Source organism: Convolutriloba macropyga, chromosome 5, assembly GCF_964194025.1.
Source record: "Convolutriloba macropyga chromosome 5, txConMacr16.3, whole genome shotgun sequence".
Classification (NCBI taxonomy): Eukaryota; Metazoa; Xenacoelomorpha; order Acoela; family Convolutidae; genus Convolutriloba; species Convolutriloba macropyga.
In genome coordinates this window covers 63,586,161-63,601,412 of record NC_134472.1, presented here as the reverse complement: position 1 = coordinate 63,601,412, position 15,252 = coordinate 63,586,161, and the positions used below count along the sequence as shown (strand labels likewise).

Below are 15,252 nucleotides of genomic sequence, written 5' to 3'. Positions count from 1 at the left end.
TTTTTAAATGCCCGGTACTTGAACTTTGTTCTCATAAGTTCTAGTTACTATCTATAATGCGTATGGTATTGATACTAGACCCTGTAGTCTCTCACTGAGAGACTGGAGTTTGTTCAATTACGAAATGACATCAAAATAAATCGCACTTAAAAATGTTTTTATACAAAAATCAATCTTTGTTGATATTTTCTTTTCTTTCAATCCCAATAGAGTTGTGGAAATCAACAGCGGCTATCTATCGGCTATGTTTTTTGTTCTTTCCGAGATGCTTGATTGAATTTTAATGATTGTATCTTTCTTGTTTTATAAATAAAGAAATTGTAGCAATTTCTTTATGTATAAAGAAGTTTATTTATGAGAAACTGATTCTTTCCTCTTTCGCATGCATTTACAATTTAAAAGAACGGTGAGTTCTAAATCACACAAAGTGGGTACAATAATCAGCGAAAGATCTGTGCAGAATAGATCTGTTCTATTTAAAGATTGAATATACAGAAAAATTGAATGAATTTTTTTGCAAGCGATTTAATGCGGAACGCGAGCTCTGATAAACATTTTTGTCTTTTGTTTCAGCCTATTGTTGTGATGGGACCTTCACCTGACATCACCTCTCGCATGGTCTACATCCTAACTAGGTAAGCTAAACTCAAAATAAATTGGCATTTTGCCTCCTGTTTTGTGTTTGGGACAATTCTTAACATTTATTCATTACCACCCTTATTATAGCGGCTCTGTTTTCACTACTCGAAGAGGAGTAATGTCAAAAGCCGCACTTGAATAAAAGTGTTTAGGTCAATCTGCTAAAAAAAGTCAAAAACAGAGAGAAGTTAGTGGTTTTCTGTTCAAGCATCGCAGAGAGTGCGAAAAACTAGGTTTGAATTTTTTTTTGCTATTTGAAGCACTTTATTTTTTAATCACCTGCGGCTTTTTCAACGCAGTTTTTTTCAGCTATGAGTCAGACAAAGGTGTTTTCAGCCAAAGGTGTTTGTTTCGATTATATTAGCTAGTAATACATTTCGAAAATTTTTGACTATATCAAACAAATTTAGACTTTTAGATGCTATTTTTTAAGCTGTTTTTTACAATTTTGCACTGTTGAACGCATTTTTCAGCAGTTTTCATAATCTATTTATATCGAATTGGCGGAGTCTTTTTGGTTGAAATTTGTTGTTCTAGGGGTTTAGGTGATCTTCTGATTTGTTTGATTTTTAGGTTTTATTTCAAGAATATGGAGTTATTTCAACCATATTTTGCCCGATAAACATTTGTAATTTTTCAGGTTTTATATCTTTTCCTTTTTTAATTTCCTGTTAAGTGTGTCTGTAAGGAAGTGGGTTCTTCGCAGATCAAGCAGAATTTTTAAAAGTTTTAAAAAACTTAATTTTTCTGTCTTTGCCTTTTTCTCAGTATGTACCATTTTTGTTTGCTGTCAGTTGGTAGCCGATTATTGATTGAAAACTCTCTACTGCAATTTCTTTTGTCAAAAGTTTATTCACAGTCGCAACTTGTTCGGAAACTCTCAGTCGGGAAAACAGGTTTGTGCACTTCCCTTGTCAGAAGCTTTTACATAATAGTTTTTCTAACCTATGCCCCCTTCTGATTGCCTCGCCAGTGGTCTGAGAGCAATTCTTCCGACATTTGTTGGTTTTTGTTCCGATGTTTTTTTAATAGCCGCGAAGCGATAGCTGAAGCTATTATGTGCCTTCTCTTGGTTTTTTTATTTCGTCGTCGCGATTCTTGTTACGACCATATGACGTCACAACCACTTCAAATCTGCTCTTTGCTCATTCGGTCATGCAATTTCAACTGAATTGCGTGCGTAACGTATTTTTCACTCTTAGTGGAGCTAGCTTTTTGTTCATTCGCGTGATTAAATTTTTGGGCACACGTGACTTACCTCCCTCTTAAAAATGACTTCCTCACTCTGAAATTGACTTTTTTGCCTTAATTCAAAGAGATCAAATGAGTGCTTGTCACTCTAATTGAAGGTTATTCAAGATTAGCTAATGGAAACAGCAATAAGTTATTCAGATTCTTAATCAAAATTTAACATCTCAGCCCTTAATGAAAAGAATAAGTTTCTTTTTTGGTCTGTCTTTTTTTCTACCTTCTTTTTGAGACTACAGATCTATGAAGCTATTGCTGCTATTGTCTGGCAATTTGCCAGCTCTGTTATCAGATTTGGTTTTTAACGTATTATTTTTACTCTGTTGTTGTTTCCAAATGACTTTTCATTTAAAAAGATTCGTTTTGAAATGTTTTGTATTCCGGCGATTTGTTTCGCTTTACCTTAGTTCTTCTTAATATTGATTCTTAACCTCTTGCGTGACTGCTCTAGGCAATTTATCTGTTCTCTTGTTCTGATCAAAATAATCTCAAGCAGCAGTTGCGCAGCAAAGTTTCAATGCTACTTGAAATTTGTTTTTTTTTAAATAGCCGCCGTCAGCCTCTCAAACGTCTTTTATTTAGGCGCTCTCCTTTTTTTTCAATTCGCTTTACCTTTTGATCACGTTTTTCGTTTTACATAAGTCACGACTTTCACGTTTGATTTCTGGCTTACCTTACTCACGGTTTCTACTGAATGGTTTTTAAATCCATTCACTCAATGAATTAGCAAGACAGTAAATACAGTCAAGGTCAAAAGAGCAAAATCAAAAGAGATGAGATAAACCGATAAAGCCCGGTCATTAAGTCATTGAGAATTAGGTTATCAATATTCATTAGAGTGTTTGCTAGCTCGCATTGGTATTGAGCTTATTAGCTTTCAGTTTAGAAGCTGAATTAAGCATAGTTTTAGAATCCAACTGAAACTGCACACCGAATTAGATTACTTTTTGGCATTAAAAATAGAAATAAAATTCGGTCAAATTATATTTTCTTTTTTTCTTTTTCTGTTTCAATCCCGATATGCATCAAGTGCGTCAACGGCGGCTAGTTTCCGGCAATCGCCGGCTATGTTTAAATTATGGTTACCATCTCCAATGATTCTTGGCATTGATACTAGCTGTTGTATCCTGTCATGAAGAAACAAGAGAATGTCTAACTGCAAAACGAAATCAAAATAATTTGCACTTGTACAACACATCCCCCATTTGTTGTTGATAATAGCCGCCGTTAGTCTCTCAACGGCTATTATTTTCTTTAGGCGCTCCTTTTTACATTTCAAAGAATTTGGGTTGTTTTGGTGGTCTGTCTTTTATGTGAGATTTTTTCAAACATTTTTCTATGGCCTTGCCCTTTTGAAACAGGATAAACAGGTAGCGCCCAGTAGACATTAATTAATAGCCGCACAGCGATAGCTGGGGCTATTATTGGCCTTCTCTTGGTTTTTTTTTATTTCGTCGTAATGATTTTTGTTACGACCATATGACGTCACAGCCACTTTTTGTTCATTCGTTCATGCAATTTCAACTGAATTGCATATGTGACGCCATTTTTCGCTCTTAGTGGAGCGATTTTTTTGTTCATTCGCGTGATTAAATTTTTGGGCACACGTGACTTACCTCACTCTTAAAAATGACTTCCTCACTCTGAAATTGACTTTTGCTTTAATTCAAAGAGATAAGGTCAAATGAGTGCTTGTCACTCTAATTGAAGGTTATTTATGATTAGCTAATAGAAATAGCAATAACTTATACAGATTTTTAATCAAAACATAACAGATCAGCCTTCAATGAAAAGACGAGTTTTTTTGGTCTGTCTTTTTTACTGTTTTTTTTTACACTGCCGATCTACGAATCTATTGCGGCTATTTTCTGGCAATCTGCCAGCTATGTTTTTCATTGGAGGCGCTAAGCTGGCTTTAATAGTCTTTCAAGTGCTTAGAGTGAGTTCTCAACATGCTGGAAGGGCCTAAATTCAAGGTGAAGATCAATTTTTGTAGTTTTCAGTCCAAAATGTTGTTTTACATATTTTTTCGTCATTTTCAAGTTATTTTTGTCAGTTAGGTACCACAATAACGTTTTTTAAAGTTCATAAAGGTCTATTGCAAGCCATAATTCTTCTTTATGTCTGTTTTTTGTGCTCTATTTTCAAATTAATGTTCTATCGTTCTTGCTTCTGTTTGCCTCTTTTGTGCAACAAGATCTCTGCTAGCATGCAAGTTAAATGCTATAGAGATTTCATTGGGAAATATTTGCTTTTGAGGACAGAAGTGATTTGACAAGTTTTTGAATATTTGATTAATTTTGCAATGATTTTCGTTTTTCTGAGCTGTGAGTTTTGGGAATGTTATCAAATATTTTTCCATGACTTTGATCTTTCAAAACGGGATTAACAGGTAGCACCTAGTGACATGAAGTTTCAGTAGAGGCACAATATCACCTTAATTTCTTCGCGCATTGTCATTGTACTAAATAAGCAACAAGTTATTTTTAGTGATACTATACCGATCATACTATTTGGGGGGATATTCCGTTAATATCACGAATGTTCCATTAGTTTAGCAAACTTTTGTACCCAATTTTTTTTCAAAGCATACTTCAGGTAAGAAGTTTTACTTGGTAATTATTTGGATACTTTCGAAGGAAAGGAAAATCGAAAAAGAAAGTTTTTTAATTGCTTTCAAACGAAGATTGTACCCATGACTTCTGCATTTCACTAAAGGTGTTTGCGCGAATGACGTCATTTCTCATTCTCTTTCTAGCAAAGGTTTTAAGTTCATTTGCGTGATTGGATTTTGATCAGACGTGACTTACCTCACTCAATAGAATGACTTTTGCACTTTAAAACTTAAGTTTAGTTTTAACTAGTTTTAGGTCAAAGGAACTCATATGTGCAGTAAAAATCCCTAATAAAAAGCTTCTGCGGAATCAATTTTAACAAGCTTTGTCAATTTATCGCTGAGTGTTTTTTACCTAGCTTTTTGAGCGACTTCGATTTTTTTCAATTTAGATCTGTATCTGTTTCTATCTCTATTATACGGCATGCAAGTCTATTCTTTCGCAGCTATTCTGGCAATCTGCCAGCTGTGTTTTTATAGATCAAGAAGTCTTTTTTTGTTGGTTTTCTCATAAATTTTGCTTGTGAATTTTTTCACTTTTAGTGGAGCTTTCGTTCGCGTGATTAATTGCTGAGATAGAGAGCCATTTTTCGACTTTTTTCGTTGTCAAGGTTTTTGTTTCAACCATATGTCAAGCTCATTTCAAAATTGCTTTTCGTTCGTTCATTCATGCAATTTTATTTAAATTACATGTGATGTATGTCATTTGTCACTCATTAGAGCGAGATCTTTACTCATTCGCGTGATCTGGTTTGGGCAAACGGTACTTATCACACTTTTAAAAATGACTGTCTATACCCTTGCAATGTTTAATTGAAGGAGATACGGTCAACTGAGTATATGTGAACTCTAATTGAAGGCTATTTGAGGGTAACAAAAGAAACAACATAAGTTGTGCCTATAAAAAGGACATGTTAGCACGCAGGTTAAAGAACTGAAATTTCTCTTTCGGTCTTAAAATTTTTTTGGCACTGCAAAGCTATTGCAGCTATTTTCTGGGAATCTGTCAGCTATGTTTTCAATCACACATCACGTTCCTCACTCTCAGATTTTACCTTAACATACTAACATTAAATATTTGCTTTTGAGGACAGAAGTGATTTGACAAGTTTTTGAATATTTGATTAATTTTGCAATGATTTTCGTTTTTCTGAGCTGTGAGTTTTGGGAATGTTATCAAATATTTTTCCATGACTTTGATCTTTCAAAACGGGATTAACAGGTAGCACCTAGTGACATGAAGTTTCAGTAGAGGCACAATATCACCTTAATTTCTTCGCGCATTGTCATTGTACTAAATACGCAACAAGTTATTTTTAGTGATACTATACCGATCATACTATTTGGGGGGATATTCCGTTAATATCACGAATGTTCCATTAGTTTAGCAAACTTTTGTACCCAATTTTTTTTCAAAGCATACTTCAGGTAAGAAGTTTTACTTGGTAATTATTTGGATACTTTCGAAGGAAAAGAAAATCGAATAAAAAGAAAGTTTTTTAATTGCTTTCAAACGAAGATTGTACCCATGACTTCTGCATTTCACTAAAGGTGTTTGCGCGGATGACGTCATTTCTCATTCTCTTTCTAGCAAAGGTTTTAAGTTCATTTGCGTGATTGGATTTTGATCAGACGTGACTTACCTCACTCAATAAAATGACTTTTGCACTTTAAAACTTAAGTTTAGTTTTAACTAGTTTTAGGTCAAAGGAACTCAAATGTGCAGTAAATATCCCTAATAAAAAGCTTCTGCGGAATCAATTTTAACAAGCTTTGTCAATTTATCGCTGAGTGTTTTTTACCTAGCTTTTTGAGCGACTTCGATTTTTTTCAATTTAGATCTGTATCTGTTTCTATCTCTATTATACGGCATGCAAGTCTATTCTTTCGCAGCTATTTTGGCAATCTGCCGGCTGTGTTTTTATAGATCAAGAAGTCTTTTTTTGTTGGTTTTCTCATAAATTTTGCTAGTGAATTTTTTCACTTTTAGTGGAGCTTTCGTTCGCGTGATTAATTGCTGAGATAGAGAGCCATTTTTCGACTTTTTTCGTTGTCAAGGTTTTTGTTTCAACCATATGTCAAGCTCATTTCAAAATTGCTTTTCGTTCGTTCATTCATGCAATTTTATTTAAATTACATGTGATGTATGTCATTTGTCACTCATTAGAGCGAGATCTTTACTCATTCGCGTGTTGTAGTTTGGGCAAACGGTACTTATCACACTTTTAAAAATGACTGTCTATACCCTTGCAATTTTTAATTGAAGGAGATACGGTCAACTGAGTATATGTCAACTCTAATTGAAGGCTATTTGAGGGTAACAAAAGAAACAACAGAAGTTGTGCCTATAAAAAGGACATGTTAGCACGCAGGTTAAAGAACTGAAATTTCTCTTTCGGTCTTAAAATTTTTTTGGCACTGCAAAGCTATTGCAGCTATTTTCTGGGAATCTGTCAGCTATGTTTTCAATCACACATCACGTTCCTCACTCTCAGATTTTACCTTAACATACTAACATTAACGGAAAGAGATAAAGTCAAGTGATTTTGTCACTCGAATAGCTTGGGCAGCTAATAGAAACAACACATGTTTTTAATGGCCGCTCAGCTTTAGCTTGGATTACTATTGGCCTTCTCTTGGTTTTATATTTTGTCAAGATTTTTGTTAGGACCATATGATGTCAAAATCACTTCAAATCTACTTTCTGTTCATTCGTTCATGCAATTTAAACTGAAGTGCGCTCGTGACGACACTGCGCATTCTTAGTGGAGAGAATTTTTCTGTTCATTCGCTTGATTAAGTTTATGGTCATACGTGATTTACCTCTCTCTCAAAGATGACTTCTTTGAAATTTGACTTTTCTTCACTTTAATTCGAAGAGAAAAGGTCAAGTCAATTTATGTCACTGTAAATGAAGGTTATTTGAGAGGAGCTAAGAGAGGCCGCAATAATTTATACAGATTCTTACTCAAAATTTAACATCTCACGCTTTAATGTACTGAGTAATTTTTTGGTTTGTCTTTACTGTTTTTAAACTGCAGATCTACGAAGCTATTGCGGCTATTTTTTTGGCAATCTGCCAGCTATGTTTCATTTTAATCTGAATCAATATATGACATCTCGGTATTTAGTTCAAAAAACTGAAATTCCCCTTCGATCTTTTTCATTTTTTTGGGACCGCAGGTCTGCAAAGTTGTTGCAGCTATTTTCTGACAGTATGTCAAATATGTTTTTATCTTAATGGCAATTTTCGTTCCTGTTACAGTAATGTTACATTGAGAGCCATGGAACTAATGATAAATAGCTCTCGAACGAAGTTTGAATCAATTTTTAATTGCTCTCAAGCGAAGTTGGTAGCAATTACATTAGTCCTGTCGGTCTTTTTTTAGACTGTTTTGGAGACTTATACTTATGGTGTGAAGGGCGGTTCTTAGAGGTTGAAGACGACTCCTCCACTGTTGACCCCCTCATTGCCAACACCCCCCGTGCGCGGTTACCCTCAACCATTTGTTGCCCCCCTTTCCCCTCAGCCCCCGGTGCACCCCCTTCCCCAAATCCCCCCCCCCGTTTCTAGCTACTGACGAACAACTGCTCGCTAAAACACACAAATTTATACTACTTTGCAAATTTTTTTTTTCAAGCTTTCAAAATTTTTAACATTTTTTGACTTGTCAACCCTAGGTGTCAAGGAACTTCCTCTAGTTTTTAATAATACGTTACTGCATAGTTTCTAGTGGTAATGGAGTGGTTTCAACATCTTAACATCACGAATTTTAGCATTTTTTTGACAAAACGTGCAATTTATTTGAACTTTTCGGACATTTAATTTTCCGTATTCAGGTCTTCCCCGACCCAGGGGCCAGAAAACTTGCTAAGGGGTTTTATAATAAGTAACTGACAAATTTTTGTTGGCCATGGGATAGTTTTTCAACTATTTAATGTCCTAAATTTTAAAAATTTTTTGATAAAACTTGCTTTTTTCAAGCTTTTTGAAAATTTTTCATTTTAGATTTTCTCAACCTCAAGAACAAATGAACCTCCTCTAGGGTTTAACAATAGGTCACTGTATAGTTTTTAGATGTAATGGAATGTCTTGCGAGATTTTAACATCACGAATTTTAGCATTTTCTGACAATTTTTGCTATTTCTTTTTAAAAATTTTAGACATTTATAGTCATTATACCAAAAAGTTCCGTTAGCGTTTGATTATAATGTACTGGAAAATTTTTGTTGGTCATGGATTAATTTTCATCTTTTTAATATCCCAAGTTTGTTTATAAAACTGGCAATTGTCGTTTAGGGTTTATTTCCTTCTCTTTCTCGTTAACGTTATATCTCTATCTGTCTGTCTGTCTGTCTGTCTCTCTGTCTGTCTGTCTGTCTGTCTGTCTGTCTGTCTGTCTGTCTGTCTGTCTCTCTATCTCTCTCTCTCCCTCTCTTTCTCTCTCTGTCTTTGTTGATGCCGCACTTCGCTGCTGTTGTGCGGCGTAATGTCATCATCTCTGATCCTCATTAACAATGACGTATAGTATTGTTTTGGTCATAAATGACTTTTTAGGAACAAGCACTTTTTATCATAAATGACTTTTTAGGAACAAGCACTTTTTAGGAAATCATTGTTAATTGCTCTCAAGAGCAATTTGTATTAAATGTAATAATCCTGTTTGTAACTTGCAATTTTTCGCGTGACAGATTTTTCGGCTGACTCATTTGACTTTCCTTTTCAGAACGGGATGACGATGTAGCGCCCAGTTTGCGTTAAGTTCTCTTAGAGCCTTTCAGCCCAACAGTCGTCAAGTATGTGATTAATAGAAATTTTTTTTACTTATACTTAAGGTGTGAAGGGCGGTTCTTGGAAATTGATCCCACACCCCCACCCACCCACTGCCCCCGCATCAGTCCCACCAATCCACTCCCCCCCCCCGCTGCGGTGCACTCCAGTTGGGCTCACCTTCAATTAATCTAAAGCTAGCTACTGACGAAGCCAGCTGGTCGTTTGAGAGCAATTCGCCCGACGTTAGTCGGTTGTGTTTATAAACGTGTGTCTTTATGGAAAATTTACGGTTGACCGTTTTTGCGCTTTTGTTCTAGAACATTCCTTGGCTTCTTGAGTGACTGTTTCACACTTGAGTTCGTTTCTGAGTGATATAAGTTGCTCTCGTTCTGAAATAATTTGTTGCTAAAAGCAATTGTGAGCGAAAGGAAATCAAAGCCATTGTAGCTGAGTGGTTAAGATGCAAGCCCATAAAATATTTCTACGCTTCACCAACTGCTAATTAAATTGCCCCCGTCTGTCATTCGAGAGCAATTCATCCGTCGTTAGTCGTTTTATGTTTATTAATTGTTCTCAAACAAGGTTTGTAGCAGTTATATTAGTGCTGCTGATCTTGTATTGTGCAATTCTTGAATCACCGACTTTTCGTCGGACAGTTTTTCTTCGTCTGACCATTTGACTTTTTGTTCTCAAAAACGGGTTAAACAAGTGAAGGTCAGAGGGCATTAAGTCGTTCAGTGCTTTTAGAGCTCTTCGCCTTAATAATCTCTAACTATGAGATTAACCGAAACGGTCGAGGAGACATAAATTCATATTGTGAAGGGAGGTTATTATTTGTTTTGATCCCACACGCAGCCCCACTCCACGCCCGAGTAGCCCTCCCCTCCCCCCACTCCGCACTCACCCACGTCCGCCCGTCAACATCATTCCATCAGTCCGCCCCGCGCCTTTGACATTCGCCGCTCATACCCCCCCACCGCTCACGCACACACACACACACACACTGCTCCAACCTGCTTTTCGGTTAAGCTTTAGTCAGCTACCCTGAAGAAGCCAACATATCTTTGATTTGCCTGACCTTAGTCCGTTATGTTTTGACTGATCGAATTGAATCGATTAATGTTTAAATTAATCATGTAATTATTGTTGTTGATGATTTCTGATGGTGCGATGAACGTCTGATTGCTTGACATTCCTTTGAAAATGTTAGGTCTGGATCGAGCAAAGATCCAAAATAGTTCTTACTTGGCAAGTAATCCATTAGGCATCAATGTTGATGGCATGAAATATGAGAGTTATTTTTTTTTACAAATTTTGCTTCAGCATAATCTACCCGTTCAAGTGGGGCTCAGACTACAGACCCTACTTTACAATACACGACTCGGAGTTCAAAGAGTTCACTCTCGCACCATCGTCTTACTCTCCTGCCACTATCACAAACAACTCCTCAACAACCTCAATATCATCATCACCAAGGAACACAGGAGCAAGCGACAGCGGCTCACAGTCCATGACAGCACAACACAGCCAAACGACCTCAGCACACATTCCTAGGAGTAATAAGAACAACAGTTCAGCTGCTTTGTCTTCAACACACAGTCAGTCCTCACATAACGCAACCTACCCCCAAATTCCGCCCAAAGTGATTCTGGGTGTGACCAATCCCTTCTTTGCCAAAACCCTCGCCCACTGGCCCAACCTCATCCGGATAGGAGATCTAGACAGGGCTGGCTCCGCAACCAGTGGTGGGGATCCTTCTAATGGTGGGAAATTAGATTCTGGATCAAGCAGAGGTGGTTCTGCGTCATTTAAAGCATCATCATCATCATCGCCCTCAACTTCATTTCACTCCTCATATCGACCTCACTCCTCTACTTCATCCTCAAGTATTACTTACATACTCACTGTCAATAATATATCTGTTTAACACATCAATTGAAGAACGCGGATCCATTGGTATATATAATGAAAACCCGATTGTGTGGGGCATTAACAAAAATTGAGGATGCCATTGCAATTTATAAAAAATAACGAATGCGTGGATTGGATATTAATTGCTGGCAAGCAAAGTTTGTCGCAATTAGATTAGTTCTGTGGTTTTTTCAATGCAATTGTTCACTTGACTGATTTTTGTATGACGCTTATGACTTTTCGTCTTCAGATACGGGGTAAAGACGTAAAACATAAAGGGCATTAAGTTCTATTAGAGACTTACGGCTCTGTAGTCTCATAGTATGTAATTCACCGAAACAGTTCAAGAGACAACTTCATGTGGTGTGAATGGCGATTCTTAGAGTTTTACCCCTCCCCTTAAGCCCCCTCCCCCACTTAACTTTAACTTAACCCCCCTTTCCACCTCATTCCACCAGTAACCTCGCGCTCGCACCCACACTCGCCCTAACCAACCGACAGCTGGGGATATTAGTAACTTTATCGTGATTTTTCTACGGCTTAAAGAAAATTATTGTTTTTCCGCTGGTTTGATTTTTTTGCTGGAAGACATCCAACTTAACTTCTTTGTTTTCGAAAATTTTCTCCTGTTGTCGAACATCGTTTTCTGTTTTTGAGCATTGTCTTTAGTTTTCGAATATCCTGTTTTGATATTAAAAACTTAGTTGCTAATGCACAGTAGCAAAGAACGGTTGTTACTTTAATGTTATTTTGAAAAATTTTGACTGTGTGAGTCATGCATAGCTCCCCTAACTCAAAAATTATGACTTTTGCAGTCACACATCAGATTTAATCAACTTCGAATTGAAATTCGTTGATGTAAAAACCAGCTATTTGTAAAGTTCTATTACTTGGAAGACATCAGAGTGTGAAAATGGGCATGAAATAAGGATCGTTTTGACAACCGGTGGTTCTTTTTAGCTATAAGAAGAGCGGAGCTATATTTTGTTTGTACTGGTTTTTGTTTGTTTCGTCGTTTGAAACTCACCTTTCGTCACGCATTTTTTCAGCCCGCAGAACTGAAAGCAGCAATTTACTAAATCTTCACATAACGCTCTTTTACTTGTTTTATTTGTGTGACATTATATAAACGAAGACGGTAATACCTGAAATGATATATAAAATATATCATGCAGGTAGTGGATGTAATAAATAATTAAACAAGTCAATTTTGAATTATGAACAGCAATTATTGAATAAATAGACAGGAACAGCACACATCGTGAACTTAATTTAAATTCGTGCGACATTATTAGCCGAATTGAGTTTGGTCTGGGTCCTTCTTGAATTTTTCTAAAAAGTGAGCTTCGTATCTTCTTTTTTCAGTACTAGATCTTGACAGTTTTTCATTCGCAGTTGAAATTTTATTATGATATCTTACATCACTATTGATTACACCATGTTCAAGGTATTTAGATCTAACAACAATGTTATTATCTTATTTTCTCGTCCGATTGTGAAAATAAAAATTTGCCGTTGAAAGAGGGATGCCAGAATTATTTTTAAATGCTTGCTTGCTATATTTGAAAATTTGTTCAGTGTATAGTGAAATCTATATTTTATTGAAATCGTACAGTTAATTTGTTATTGATTAGTATAAGATCGTGAGATGAATCGTACTTTTACGATTGTAGCAAGCTTTGACAGCTCAATATATTTAGTGATCAGGCAATGAATTTTGAATTTTAAAACATACCTGTCTCTAAATGACTTACTGTTAAAATTACTATTAAGGCCATATTATGTAGGCTGCGGATAATAGATTTGTGAGTGCATTGAAAGCAGCGGTTTTGAACTTCTTTTTTGAAAAACAATTTTTTAATTAGTTTTTGTGGTGTTTCGTGGCATTGAATCTGTTTATTTTGTTTGGCGGCTTCTGTCGGAGAATCTGCCGTTTTTGTTAGTAAGCTACAAAACAATCTAACCCAACATTCTTTTGCTTCTAGTAACAAACACCAATTCAGTTGCTAAACATTTAAACAAATTGTTTTTTGAGAGAAAGGGCCATCATTTTCAAAAATTGAATCAACGAAAGGAATCATTGTGCCGTATGTTGTGTTTCAGAATCAATCAAGGTTATCAAAGCAAGTAAGAATTCAGTCAAGGTGCTCGATTCTAAACCAGGTAAGTGACTCTTCTTGTCATGGTCATAATTGAACTTTATTAAACTCACTTTAGTGTACAATCAGCTAGAGAACTGATTTTATTTTGTGAAAATGTGATTTTATTACATTTGAGTATTTAAATTTGTCTGGTAGGCTATTGTGTGTTGCACGCAAGTAAAAAACTGAAATGTCTTTTGTCCGAGAAGAGGTAACGGGTGCCCTGTACATAAGCATATTAGCTGACTTCTTGCAAGTTTTTTCCCTGTACAACAGATAGAATGTGTATGTTGTTGCTGTAGGTGTGTTCACGAACCACAAGCTGTATTTGGAGAAGGACAGAACAATGGTGAAGAGACTGGTGCGTGGCCGGGAGCAGCACAAGCCACCAGAAGTCCTCTCCTCCTGGATCAGGAAGTTCTTCCGGGAACTCACCGAAAGCTTTTCAATTCCATTGGTGAGTATGGGCGACCTGATTGACTGACTCATTTGAACTGCTCATCGCAATAACTGTTGATCAGAATGCTGGTGTCTCAAGTGTAATATTAGTAGTAGAATTGGCTGAGTGCTTTGACATACCCCCGGAGTTTGCATCCTTAATTTTTTGACAAATAATGACTTTGCGATGTTGTAGTTTTGACAAACAGTTTATTCGTCAGCTGCATGTATAATTTTCGTCAAATTTCGATCGGAAAAACCTTTTGAATTTGGCCGTGATGTGTTGCTTGAGGCCCATGTCACTGTGTAAAGTAGACCAGAGCTAAGTAGATGTCACGTTTCATGTGTTGTTGTCAAAAATATTTTGGATAATTGAACTTCGATATATTTTATGAGTGAGAACTGAAGAACGATCTGAGATGAAAGGCTGTGAGCTAGTGTGCTACTAGGGAAAATTTTGGGGCGTATTTTATAAATATTGTCTGTAGAAAGCAACAGTATCGTTCTTCCATGTAATTTAAATTTAGAAGTTTGATAGAATTTTATTTTACCGATGACTGTCATTGGGTGTTAGGAGCACTACCTGTCTACCCTGATGCCCCTTGCCAAGACAGTGTGTCCGTGGAGAGAGTCGCCACAGTTGAAGCCATTCGTGGCCAGTGACTTCCTCAAACACATCGAGAGAGCAGGCCCACAACTCACCTCAGGACTGAAGGGTGACTGGGTGGGACTTTACAGGTTATTATTGTTCACTGGGTCGGGGAATCACGTGGTTTTCAATTTCGAATGACATTTTTGCTTGTGTATTTGTAATCATAGATCCTCAAATGATGTATATTGAGTGCGAAGTAGTACAAACCCAACATAAATGGTTTAAGTTTTGTTATAGCTGCGAAGCTGTAAGCTGAGCGTAGCTATATTGCGGTGCTCTTGGTTTTTTTACGACTCGAAGAGGAGTATTGGTTTTCTCGGTTTTTTTTACAGGAAGTAGATTTGTTCACGCGGCATTTTGACCTAAAAGCGAAAGTGAGAAAAGCTGTCTTGGTGAACAGTTTTTCGCTAAGCGAGAGAAGTTTTTGATCATGCGCTGCGTTTAGTGAATGACTTTTTGACTTTGAAAAGTAGTTTTTGACTGAATTGCACATACAGATGACCGCTTTTAGCCGTTTTTACAACCATTTACAACTGCAAGACGACAGATGAGGAGCTAGATGAAGAGTTCGCAGTATAACACTTTCTCAGCAACGACGATAAGCCGACTTAGTTAGACTCTTAGTCTCTTTTCCAAGAGGCGAGGCTTTAGTTGCGCGCCACCCCCCTTCCCAAAGGCCCCCTGCCAGAACTGCGCTGCCAATCTACACTACGCGGGAGTTGAGGCTGAGTCTACGCGGGACGACCCGGGCACCAAAGCACTTACTCCTGAGCTAGCTCGCACTAAGTCAAGAGTACCTGGTGCTATAAGTTAGAGTGTTGGCGGTACCACTTGC

The 15,252-nt window shown here is 36.8% G+C and overlaps 1 protein-coding gene across 3 annotated transcripts in view; it reads left to right on the top strand.

Moving 5' to 3' along the window:
* Positions 1–15,252, top strand: part of LOC142339540 (protein DENND6A-like) — a 53,101-nt gene that overhangs the window by 24,411 nt on the left and 13,438 nt on the right. For 2 of the 3 annotated variants that reach the window (XM_075389649.1, XM_075389648.1), the window contains 5 exons: positions 574–635; positions 10,599–11,161; positions 13,290–13,349; positions 13,630–13,784; positions 14,340–14,503. In XM_075389649.1, the coding sequence (XP_075245764.1) occupies positions 574–635; positions 10,599–11,161; positions 13,290–13,349; positions 13,630–13,784; positions 14,340–14,503 (1,004 nt within the window). The remainder of the gene's footprint in view (positions 1–573; positions 636–10,598; positions 11,162–13,289; positions 13,350–13,629; positions 13,785–14,339; positions 14,504–15,252) is intronic. The other variant, XM_075389650.1, reaches the window with a different exon arrangement.